Below are 12,457 nucleotides of genomic sequence, written 5' to 3'. Positions count from 1 at the left end.
GCCAGTTTAGGAATGAGACCCCTCTTGGTTTCTTCCTTTCTCTTCTCTTTTCCTTCCCTTTCCTTCCCACACTCCTTCCTTAATTAGATGTGTTTCAGAAGATCTATTACTGATATTGACTAATCCTTCATTAAAATAAATGCAGTTTTACTTAAACACTGAGTCACTTAGAAACTGCCTTTTAAAAAGTCAGAGGAAACAGCTCTCAACAAAGAATGATTTGTGGGGCAGAAATCACCAAGCCAACCAAGACCTTGTTTGTCCGTGGCTGGGGTGGGCTGGGGAGGGGCATGGAGACAGCTCTGGTTCCTGCTAGGGCATCCTTGCTCCAGCTCTTTGCCATCAAACGCCCGTTAATCTCTGAGGCCCTCCTTAAACCGCTGCCACTCACTGCCTGTCCGATTGGGGGGCTGAGCCCTGCTGCTCCTCTTGCACCCATGTCTAAAGTGCTGGTTGTCATTGGAGGATCCTCCTGGGAAATTCCAGGAGTCCTTAACAAACTGGTATTAGAAGAGAGGAAAAGCAGAACTCAGAGGCGAGGAAGGCAGTAAAAGGAGGCTGAAGTTTCATTGAGAGATTGAATGGATTGGCAGCAACTCAACCTTCCTGCCAGTGCAGAGGGGCCCTGAGAGAGGTGGGCGGCAGCCGTGGGTCTGGGTGAGGAGGGGCAGCTGGCCATGTGCACCACTCTGCGGGCATCCATCCGCAGCTGTGACCAGCTCCAAGGGAGCTCAGGCACCGTGTCCCTCTGTCAGGAAGCTCTCCCCAGCTTCCGCAGCCCAGGGCAGTGCATCAGAGCCTTGTTTACCCTCGACACTCACCTGAGAATTTAGGGATGCCCAGAGCCCATCTTGGACCTTTTGAGTCTGAATTTTCAGTGGCAGGCTTCAGCATCCGTATTTAATGAGCATACTTGATGACTATTGAGGCTGGGAATCCCTAGAGCACTCTGATTTTTAGGATGAATCCTCCTTTCCTTTGCTAGTATCAAAGCCCCCCACCCCCACCAAACCTCAGTTTACTTCCCAGCTTATCGTTCACACCCTGTGTAGGGTCCCCTAGCTCCCTGGGTCTGTGGCCCCCTAAAGTACCTCTGTCACTGTCTGAGTCATGTGATTCAGTTTGTCACCCTTAGTACCTTCTACGTACAAATTCCCATGCTAGCCACTGTGGGAGGTGGACACGCAAATCACACAGCTCCTCCTGACCGTGCGCAGCTCTCAATCCAGTGAGGAAATGGATGCTCAAATAAACTAGAATGAGAGGCAGAAGTGCCCAACAGACGTCACAGCCAAGTGCTGGGAGGTAAACACAGGGGGTTGCTGCCACCCTCTTAAACCTGTCAAAATAAAATCATGCCTCACTGCTTAGCGCTTGAAGCCCTCAGGGGTTTTTGGTCCTGGATGCCTATTAGAATTCATTACCTAGAGTTCTTTAAAAATACTGAGGCTTGAACCCCACTTGATGCCAGATGGCCAGAAGCCCTGGGTACAAACCCAATGGCAGACAGGGAAGAAAACCACACAGCTTGGCTAGGCTGTAGTACCCTATCCCTTGTAGGACAAGCCTGGAGCTGAAATGACTTGACCAAAAACGGAATCTCCCTGATCCTGAGAACCTGTGCAGGTGGAGAGACTGCCCAGACTCTGCTTAGGGAAGAGAGGCTCAGGGAGAGGACAAGAGCTGGGACATGGGCCATCTGTCCCGAATGTGAATCTGGGGAGATGTGAGGGGCAGCCACTGTGCCTTATGAAGACTGGGGTTCTGTTGCTTCCAGAGTGGAGCCTCTGCAAGAACAACCGCACCCTTAGCAGGCCCTGCCGCCCATGGGGCTCTGCCTCTGGTCCCTGCCTGCTCGCTGGTGTCTTGCTCACCTCTTCCACCCGCTGCCCCCTTCTCTTCTGTTCACCATCTTATTCTTCCAGGAGAGTCTCTCTTCCTGCCTTTGCCCTTTTTCCTCTGGGTCTTCCCTAATAAAGGTTAGCCTTTTGTGAGTTACTGCCACACAATCAAGAAGGGACAATATTTTAAACCCTGTTGACCAAAGCTTTTAAAATGAGAATCCAATATTGCCCAGATGGTGGTGGTTATTAAACTACATCAAGTGTGTAATTATCTCCTGAGACCTTGCACACAGTGGTGCTCCAGTAAATCAGGATTAAGTTCTGGGAAAAATCAAATCACGCAAACAAGTGTTTATTAGGTGTCTGGATGCGCCTCGCCTCGGAAATCCTGAGGCAGCGCACTGGCTGCATGGCTGGGTGAGCACAGCCCGGCCTGCTCTCGAGAGGGCGGCTTCTCTCTTCCAGCCCTTGCCGATCTATTATGTTGCTTCATTCCCATTGCACTGATTGGCTCACTGTAATTCTTAATAATTACAGCTTTCCAGAAGACACTATCCATATGCTTCCCCGACTCCATGTGCTTTATCTTTTTAAGCCTGCTGGAGTCATGGAGATAAGAAGCTTAAGAGGCCACCTCCGTGCTTCTGAGATGGGTGGGTGTTTCCATGTGTACATGGGGTTCCTGGCCATCACCCAGGGTTGGACCAAATGTGATAAGTAATGACAATACACTAAACGGATCAGCTTTCGCAGAGCTGAGAGCCGGCCCATTTATCTCGGTCAGATATTCGCCATTCGTTTCTCGTCATGTTGACAGTCAGGTCTGGTGTGGAGTGCTGCGACCATGATTCTTGGGGGCAGGAAGACCTCTTTGCTGGGCAATGCTCTCTACCAGGTCCTCCCAGGCACCATTTCAGAGAATAGGATTTCCTCGGCAGGGAGAGGGCAGAGAAGAGTGGGAAGAAAGCTTTCATAAATAAAAGCCTACGTCGCTGTGTCTGTGTGGGTACATAGAACTTGTTATCCATCTTTCATTCTCAGAGCAAAATCGAAATGCAGAAATCAAAATAAAAGTTCTAAAAACTTAAACTGTGAGTAAAACAGCAATTGAATTTATGCCACTTCTATTACTCCATGGTTCACATTTGCTTTTCACCTTTCCTCTGATCTTTGGCATTCTTTAACATGATTTAAAAAGGGTATCAAATAAAGTATTTTTACAAACAAAAGAAGTTCAAAATTTAAGTAATAGGAATGTGATACAATCAGAAAAACATGAAATGGAATGACTTACAAGTTACAGTTGGCTAAGATAAGAATTTATTAATGGCACCTGCTGGTTTATAGTTAATAATAAAAAGCGAATTGGATATGGAATAGTTATGAAACCATCAATGATATGTGTCAAATGTATATCACACTGAAGGAAGAAAGCACATTTGGTCTCCTCTAGTTTTTATCTCAATTATGAGAAAATGCAACTTAAACAATTTTTATTTATTTTGTTTATTTATTTGTGTATTTGTTTTTTGAGACAGAGTCTCACTCTGTCACCCAGGCTGGCGTGCAGTGGCATGATCTGAGCTCACTGCAGCTTCCACCTCCTAGGTTCAAGTGATTATCCTGCCTCAGCCACCCAAGTAGCTGGGATTACAGGCACGTGCCACCACACCCTGTAATCCCAGCTACTTTTAGTAGAGATGGGGTTTTGCCATGTTACCCAGGCTGGCTTTGAACTCCTGAGCTCAGGCAATCCACCTGCCTTGGCCTCCCAACGTCCTGGGATTACAGGCGTGAGCTGCCATGCGTTGCCTACTCAAACTATTTTAAGTTGGAGAAACTGTCCGTGGAAACCCCTGCTTTGCAGACACAGGAGCGTTTTCTTAATACTTTTTCCTCATTATTTCAGGTCCATTACATGCATTTCATGCATAGGAACCTGCTAGCGAAGGAGATTTGCTCTGAGTCTGTGCATACAAAACACGTAGTGGCCACGGCAGTACAGAGAAGAGATTCATTTCAGACTTCTAGTAGACGTCTGAATGGAAGGCTCTCCTCTGAGTGGGGGCTGGCGCAGGGACTGGGAAGGAGGGTCTTTGTTCGAAGAGAAATGAAGCCTGGCTGGCTGGCTGGTGTGGCAGCTGCTTACCTGAGCGGTTGTTGGGAGACACGCGCACAGGGGAGATGGAGGGCGTGCGGGAGGAGGAGTAGGGCCGCTGCCGGTCCCTCTCAATGGTCGAAGACGAGGCTACAAAGTGGTATTGTGACCATCCATCCTGCAAAACACAGCACACTCCTGTTAGATGGGCAAGACAGGGTGACTCTTCACCTCCTGATAGTTTGAAGTTCCAAGTATCTGCATTTGCAAAGTATTTCCACAGTGTGTCCAAAGTGTTTGGAGCTCCAGCCCTCATCAAGGTGAACAGGACAGAATGGGAATGAAGACACGCCTCCCTCCTTCCAGACAGCCTGGTGGGTAGGGCCTGCTTTCCTCCAGGAATGTTGAAGAAATGGTCTCTTTACAAACCTGCTCTGCTCAGAAGCTTTGACTTCAATGAAAACATGATGCTCAGAACGTTAGGAGACCCAGAAGCTGTCTATTTTCTGCCTACCTGGTTCCAGCTCTGCCTGGCTCCCTCTTCCACTGCTTTAATATTGTCCACGAGGGTTTACCCCTTTGCTCCCAGGGCCTATCTGTTTGCAACCAGAAGCCAGCGCAGTGTCCTCCTCCCCCTGTGTCCCTCCCCCTGTCCCTTCTGGCCTCTTTCTAGGCTCCAAGTGTCCACCTCCGCCTGCTTCCAAGCTGGTTTGCTCCAGGAATGATATTTTTCAATATGAAGCATATTCAAAATGCATCCTCCCAAGCCTCCATTAGGCTTCCCATATCTAGTTAGTATACAAAAAGCATCTACACTATTTTCCTTATAAAAACCAAATAAATGTATCACAGACTATTTTGTGAATTTACAAAGCATAAAGAAAGTACAAATAGAACTCCACCCTCTCCACCTGAGAGAACTCCTGTTAACATGTCATGGTATTTCCTTCCAGTCTTTTTTTTTTTTTAAATAGATTTTATTTTTATCAAAGTAACATGTTAAATAGTAGTAACATTATAGCAAAGAAAAGCAGTTACCTGCTCCACCCCCAATTCCTACTGCATGAGGCAACTGCTTTCAATTCTCTTAGCTTTTTTCTTTTTCCTGATAACATTTCCACTTTTAAGATGTTCAGTGCTTTGTTCTCTTGGGATTGTTCAGAGAATCTTGCCACATAGCTGGCACCTAGCAAGGAAGCTGGGCAGTATCTTTTAAAATCACGCACCTCTAATTCTGGCGTATCCTACCAGTCAGGTAGAACAGGAATAATGAGAATTAGATACACAAAGATTAGTCCTGGTGTATCTAATAAGAATTAGACAGGAACAGTGAAATGAGCATGCATTTTATTCTTTATTAACTTCTCATCTATTTACGTTTTCTACGATTCTTCATAGAGTTTTGAGCCCCTTAACAGTCTAAATATTGTCAGAATAAAAAGCTAAAAGAATTGAAAACAGGCGCCGCTGTGAAGTGGAAAGTGCCTGCTTTCCTTTGCTATAACGTCGGTAGTATTGGACATATTACTCGGATGGAGATAAAATCAAATTAATGGATACTACTACCTCCATTCTATAGGCGGAACTTGAGCTTTTGAGAGTAAGTAGGCTACCCAAAGTCAAACAATACACAAGTTACAAAAAACATATCAATACTAACATGTGGTATTCTAACAAGTGCTTGGAAGGAAAAACCAAGCAGGATTGGGGATAGATGAGCCGGGGCAGCGATGGGAGAGTGTTAAGGGGGTGGGACAGTGTGGTGGGGATGGAGGAAAGAGGGCAGGAACAGAGGAAGGGGGGAGCGGATGGAGGAGCAGGGCCGGGGATGGGAGAGTGTTGTGGGGATGAGAAGGGGGTTGGGGATGAAAGAAGGGGGGCAGGGATAGAGGAAGCAGGCAGGGATGGAGGAGCAGGGGTGGGGATGGAGGAGTGATGTGGGGATAGAGAAACAGGGGTGAGGACTCTGGCATCTCTATTTTGTGGAGTGGGGTCAGGGAGGTGCTGTCAGGAGCCTTAACATTGCAGCAGAACCTGGAAATGCCAGTGAAGCACACCCTGGGACACAGATGGGCATTCCCAGCCGAGGGAAGAACAGATGTGGGGGACGTGGGTGGGAACTGGCTTCGCTGGTGTGAGAACAGTCTCCTGGGACTGAAGAGCAGTGAGCAAGGGGACAGGAAGACAGGAAACCTTTGAGTGTCCAGGACAGTCTGGGGAGGAGCAGCAGCAGCAAAACCACTTGGGAAGTCCCTCCCCTAGACAGAGGAGAGATGGCCCAGGCTTGGAGGGCGCCAGTGCTGGAAACGTGCAGATCTGGCATCCACGCCAGAGGGTTTGATGGTGGCATGGCTACCAGTGTGGGAGAGAGGAAGCAAGCCTTACCGCAATGCTTCTGGTGTGAACCACAGGGGCCTGAGGTGCCCTCACAGAGATGGGAACAAGGGGAGGGAGGGAAGCAGCTTTGGGGAGTGGGACCAGAACTGCCTCGTTGGAACATATCGGTTACCGAAGAGGGATGGAGCATGAAGCAGGATCTGCAAACTGGAATCTCAGGGCTGGAGGGAGAATTTTGGATGTCAGCATATGGATATGATTTAAAGCACAGAGGATGGATGCAGAATTGAAAGTGAATGCTAATAAAGAACAGCAGAAGGCAGAGGCTGAGTGAGCCTGGGAACATTCCAATACTGAGAGGGCGAAAACAGTAGGGAAGCTTCAGAGGAGGCCCAGAAGGAACAGAGTGAGCTGCAGGGAGAACCAGGAGGGTGTGGTGAGACCAGGTGAGCGGACAGGTGAGGAGGCCAAGAACTGCCCGGCGGTCTGGGGGGAAGCCAGTCCTCCTGACGGGGACAGAAGGGCTTTCCCTGGTCAGATTGGTAAATGTCTAACTCCAGCGGGCCCCAAAGATAATGAGAATTGGTGAAGGAGAGACAGTGAGTACAGACAAGCCTTTGGCAAAGTTTTATTATAAATGGAAGTGGAGAAATGGGCTTGAAGAGAGTGAGGGAAGAGATGTTTTCATAGATCACCCAGAAGATAGTGCAGCGTTGCGTGTGCTGATGGGAACGACTGAACGCAGAGAAGGAAAAACCTGGGGACATAGGAGAGAACGGGAAAAACGGCAGGAAGAAAGTGCTCAAGGCAGACAAGGCGGATAAAATACAGTGAGCAGTGGGGTCACTGGCCATGGAAACAGAACACGAGACAGTCCGATTGTGGCCATGGACATGGGAAGAGACGGGTTGATGGGGTGACGGGAAGGATGCTCACTCTTGATTTTTTTTTTTTCTTTGCATTTTCTCAGGGAAAATGAGAAGAAGTAAGGTCATCTGCTGAGGGTGAGGAAGGGTTGGAGCTTAGAGAATAGAGAGGAGAGGGGAAGCGAAGGGAGGGAGGAAGGGGAAGGAGATGTGAATCGGTTCTTGAGTTGGGTGGAGAGTGAGCTGACTGGCCAGGACTAGTGGCCCAGGTGTGGCCGTGGCTGGAGGCCGTGGCGATGGACGGAAAAGGAGCTGACTGGTCACATCCATGTGAGCCTCTGTCCAGCCACTGTCAGCTGCCCCGGGGCAGGTGTGGAGCGGGTAGAGTTGATGGGTTGTCAGGCAACTTGGAGAGAGGGACAAGGGAATGTCACGGAAGCCCACGGAAGCTGAGCCCAGTAGGGAGGAAAACGTAGGTGCTGGAGACCACATGGAGAGTGTCAATTGGTCAGGGTACTGGCGGCTTATGAGGGTCACAGGCTGCTGGGGGGATACTTCACAGGTGTTGGGGGTTTTCTTGAGGGAGGAGAGCAGAGATCCTTCTTGAAAGGGCAATGAGGGGGGGCAAGAAGGACGACTGCGCCAAGAAGGATGCTTGTTCCACCTCAGGGCCAGGGACACAAGGGAGGGAGGGAGGGCGGGTGGGAGACGAAACAGCCCTGGAGGGGGGTCTGGGGGGCAGTGTCCTCAGGGCCACTGGTGTCAGAGAGACAGGAGATGAGCAGAAGAGGGGCTGTGCAATGGACGCAGGGGATTTTGCTGATCTTTAACCACAGGTTAAAGAAGGAAACGACATGGGAGGTGAACAGAAAACAGGTGGAATATATGGGGGATAACTGGCTGCTCAGAGCCTTCGATCCAGGGGTCCAGGTCATGATGATCATCCCAGGAGGCTTGGGTGATTAGTGAGTTAAGGTGATGAAGATGAAGGGTGTAAGGTACAAATAAATGCCTCCTTAGGGAAGGGTGAGGGTGTGTCACAGAACGAGCAGGTGTCACGGCAGGAGACGATGCCTCCACTGGGGTTCTGTGGGTTTCCCTGAAATCCTCTGGAGGGTGGTGGCAAACATAGAGGGGCGGCAGTGTTAACAAAGACACATGCGGGGCGGAAGACAACTCAAAAATGTATGTGTCCGCTACTTATGTGGGAGAATGATTAAAAAAGAATTTTTAAAAAATTTTTGTCTTTTGAAGGAAATGCTTTGTAGACGACAAAACTCCCAAGTATGACCAAATGGGGACAGATCATTTTATGTTTGTCTTATTGCAATGTAGAAGGTATGCTTTGGGATTCCAAGTAGTGGCTCGGGATAAAACCTTGGCTTCTTTGGTTATGAATGTGATGATATTCTGTGTGGTATTAAAGGTGAACAGGGTACTTTACAATATGAATATTGGTTAAACATTTAATATGTTCTAAGACCTAAGGACACGCTAAACGTGAACGTGGCACAGCTGCAGGACTGGTCTTCCTTGGTGAGACATCAGTACATTAGTTAACACTGCTCTCTTATGCAGGTGATTGGAGACACGTATGGTTCAGCAATTCAGATTTCATGATGTTTAGACTATATTGCACCCATTCAAGTATTTACATTTCTGGAAATGTCAGAAAAGTGAATGTGATGACGAAACTGATTACAAAGGAACTCTTAACATGGATGCACCCAAAAAAGTTCAAATCCTTCATAAGATCCAAAATGGAACATGCTAATGCCTGGCAGAAGTGTGGTCCCGCAGGTAACCTGTCTGTGGGTGATGGGCTTAGTATACAGCTGACTGTGATGAGAGGGGAGTGCGGTGGGAGAAACAGAGAAGCAACCCCTGAATCAGACCCCTCTGAGGATGGTCAGGGACAGCACACCTGTGGGTACAGGCACTTTGAATGGAGGGGAGATGGGAGCTTAAGGAACCGGGCAGAGCAGAAACCCAATAAAGGTCTGTGTTAGAGCTGTTTCCCGAGCCACAGCGCAAGAGCCTAAGGAGAAACAGAATACCTTCTACACTGCAGTGAGACAAACATAAAATCTGTGTGCTGTGAGAAGAGGTGATCCTCTCTATCTTCCCTCTCTCATTCATCGATGCAGAGCGAAGGCTCCAGTGGCCAAATTGCAGAACTGTAACACTGCCACACTCAACAGCGCCTGAAAGGTCTTTAAAGTTTTCGTTCTGATGCCACATATAGTCAGCCCTTTGTATCTGTAGGTTCCACACCTATAGATTTCACCAATTTACGGTGGAAAATATTCCAGAAAAATGGTCTATACTGAACACATACATGTTGCTTTTTCTCGTCATTCCCTAAACAGTGTGAGTACTTACATAGCACATTGTATTAACATTACATATTATAAGTAATCTAGAAATGATTTAAAGTTTACAGGAAAATGTGTGTAGGTTATATGCAAATACTGCACCATTTTATTAACACAAGAAGGACTTGATCATCTACAAATTCTGGTATCCTTGGGAGGTCCTGTAACAAATCTCCCACAGATAAAGAGGAGCAACTGCTAAATGTCATGGAAACTTGTAGAACATTGGATGCTGGAGACCAGGGTGCACCTGGTTCATGGTATAGATCAATCGACACTCATTACAAACACAGTTATGTGGAATACTTAGCTACCTTGAGCTCATGGCCTTCCACATCTTTTTTTTTTTTTTTTTTTTTTTTTTTTTTTGAGATGGAGTCTTGCTTCTTCTCCCAGGCTGGAGTGCAATGGTATGATCTTGGCTCACTGCAACCTGTCTCCCAGTTTCAAGCAATTCTCCTACCTTAGCCTCCTGAACAGCTGGGATTACAGGTACGCACCAGCATGCCCAGCTAATCTTTGTATTTTTAGTAGAGACAGGGTTTCATCATGTTGGCCAGGCTGGTCTCAAACTCCTGACCTCTAGTGATCTGCCGGCCTCAGCCTCCCAAAGTGCTGTGATTATAGGCATGAGCCATCATGTCCGGCCCCGCATCTTTTATTGTATAAAATATTTAGTCATTCAATTAAAAAAAATGTTTTGCTTTTTAAATAAGGAGGGAAATGAAGATACAGATTCTTCGGGAAAGTTACTGCTCCGCTGACATTCTTCTTTTCCACTAGCCATGTACATATTTGTTATCTAGCCAGCTAGAATCAATCTATTATTCATTTACTTCCCACTGTCACTCAGGCTTGGAGGTGATTCACAGAAATGCAAACTAGGGCACATATCTTTTCAATCATTATTTGCCTCTTTAATCACTACGTTTTCTTGTTAAAATATTAACTCATTGTAGGCCAGAGACTTTGTGAATTCTGCCGCATTGGGCATTCCATCCTGGCTCCTCTTTGCACCACCTGAACAACTCATAGGGATTAGGAAAGAAAGCTCAGGGAAGAAGCAGGGAGAACGAAGAATTACTGTGGTAAGTGGGGAGGGCCGTGAGTCCTTCCCACTGATGATAAGGAGCTCTTTACTATCTGCTGTTCACCGTCAACAGAATGACCCAGAAGTTGTGCCCTTCAGCCCAGGATCCAGCTAAGCTGTCAAAAATGTGATATGATATCTGTGCCTCAAATTGGTTTTTATTTTTAACACATTAAACTTAAAACTGGAGGTCGTTAAATTGTTCCAAGTATATAGAGATAGAAATCCAAAAAAGAAGATGAGTTCAAAGTCACTGAACTTTAAATTGCCACCAGGAACAATCTGATTTTCTTTATCTTATACCCTTTAGCTGTCCTTCCCCCACTTACAGCCTCGGAAAGTTTCCAAAGTGTTTCTTATGAAACTGTGTTATTCCCCAAAGCTACGATAATCCACATGGGTATTTCCAGTGGTTCAGAGTGCATGAGAGTCAGGCCATTGGTCTTCACTGTATTTCTAGGACGTGGTCAGTCTGTTTAGTTGATACAGGTCTTCTTTTTACGAATTTCGAGGGCCCTGAATTTATACCTCTCTCTATTTTATATTTTTGAACATCCTGTAAATGTCGCCAAGAAGAATGTATTACTAGAGAGACTTCTACTAAGGGTTCGAATGAGGGGACTAAGTAGCTTTTATTCAGACTGGTCTACAAGAGGTTAAGATAATACACACTCGAGCCATAGCTTCTTATTCTAGGAATTGTGCACGACATTCAGTTCAGATGGGCACAGGAGTTGGTTAGGTTTGTTTGCAGAGGATGAGCGAGAACTGTCTGTCAAGGTTCAAAACTGTTCTCATGAATATCTTTTCACTACCTGACTTGCTAACCCTGGGGGTCTCAGCAGATAGAGAGGTGGAATCAGAGAGCCGTCGGGAGTCAGCCCTTCTCTCCCAATTACTGGTAAGCTGCGTCTCAGCTTCTTTTCCACACATTAAGGGCAAAGTGACTCATCAGCTTGGGAGTTTTAAAAATACTAATGCCAGGGCTCCAGCCCTGAGGTTCATTTTAGAGTATTCTGGGTAGGACCTAGGTATCCTTATTTTCAAAAGCTCCACCCCTCCTCCAAATTGCTGCTAATGAACAGCCAGGGCTGTGAACCATTGGCCTGGGGTTTCTTTGCATAGGTGTCAGTGACAAGTTGGGGTGCATTTTTAAAGTGCTGAACCCCAGGAGGCCCTTCAGTCTCCATTTCCAAGGTTGACTTCTATAGTAACAAAATAGGTTAAAATCTCAGGCCAGAGAGAGATGCCACACCCACTGAGGGCCAATCACACCTGATCACCCAGTATGCACTGATTATGAGATTCCATTTCACACATCCCCACCTGGGATCAGGCAGCTCTGTGACATGGCAGGGCACCTTGCGTTTTTCTGCCTGTCAAACCTTATCCTGCTTGGCTCTGTATTACACAGACAGGAGGCAGGCAATGCATGTTCATCCAATGACTATTGCCAAATAAATTACGCCATCCTGGTGTAAGGGGAGCTTTCAGTAATGCGACCAGTTTTATTTCCATGATACTAACAAAATGCTTTTACATCACGCTACAGACTTTTGCAAGCCAGTCTATCTACCTAGCTGTGAGGCAGCAAGGGTGCCTCATTTATTTCTGAAGCCCTGGTACCTAGCATCGTACCTGGAACACAGAGTTGTCTAATAAATGCTAGCCGGAGTTAATGATTTAAGATGACAGTATCAATTATTGTAAAATGGAATGATAATCAATTTCACAGGTGTTATAGCTAGCATCCACAGTTCTTACACTCTATTCTATAACAAATAAATACAATCAGAGCCTTAGAAGCTTTTTCTTTTAATTGCAGCTCAGAGTAACTTCATCAGAAT

The 12,457-nt window shown here is 46.7% G+C and overlaps 1 protein-coding gene across 12 annotated transcripts in view; it reads right to left on the bottom strand.

Moving 5' to 3' along the window:
• The window catches only part of CTNND2 (catenin delta 2), a 937,699-nt gene that overhangs the window by 16,313 nt on the left and 908,929 nt on the right, over positions 1 to 12,457 (bottom strand). For all 12 annotated transcript variants that reach the window (XM_039468167.2, XM_039468169.2, XM_039468187.2 and 9 more), the window contains one exon: positions 3,994 to 4,120. In XM_039468167.2, coding sequence (XP_039324101.1) covers positions 3,994 to 4,120 — 127 coding nt within the window. The remainder of the gene's footprint in view (positions 1 to 3,993; positions 4,121 to 12,457) is intronic.

The sequence above is a fragment of the Saimiri boliviensis genome, chromosome 1 (genome assembly GCF_048565385.1).
Source record: "Saimiri boliviensis isolate mSaiBol1 chromosome 1, mSaiBol1.pri, whole genome shotgun sequence".
Classification (NCBI taxonomy): Eukaryota; Metazoa; Chordata; class Mammalia; order Primates; family Cebidae; genus Saimiri; species Saimiri boliviensis.
The sequence above is the reverse complement of the archived record's forward strand: the minus strand, read 5'-3'. Positions and strand labels throughout refer to the sequence as shown.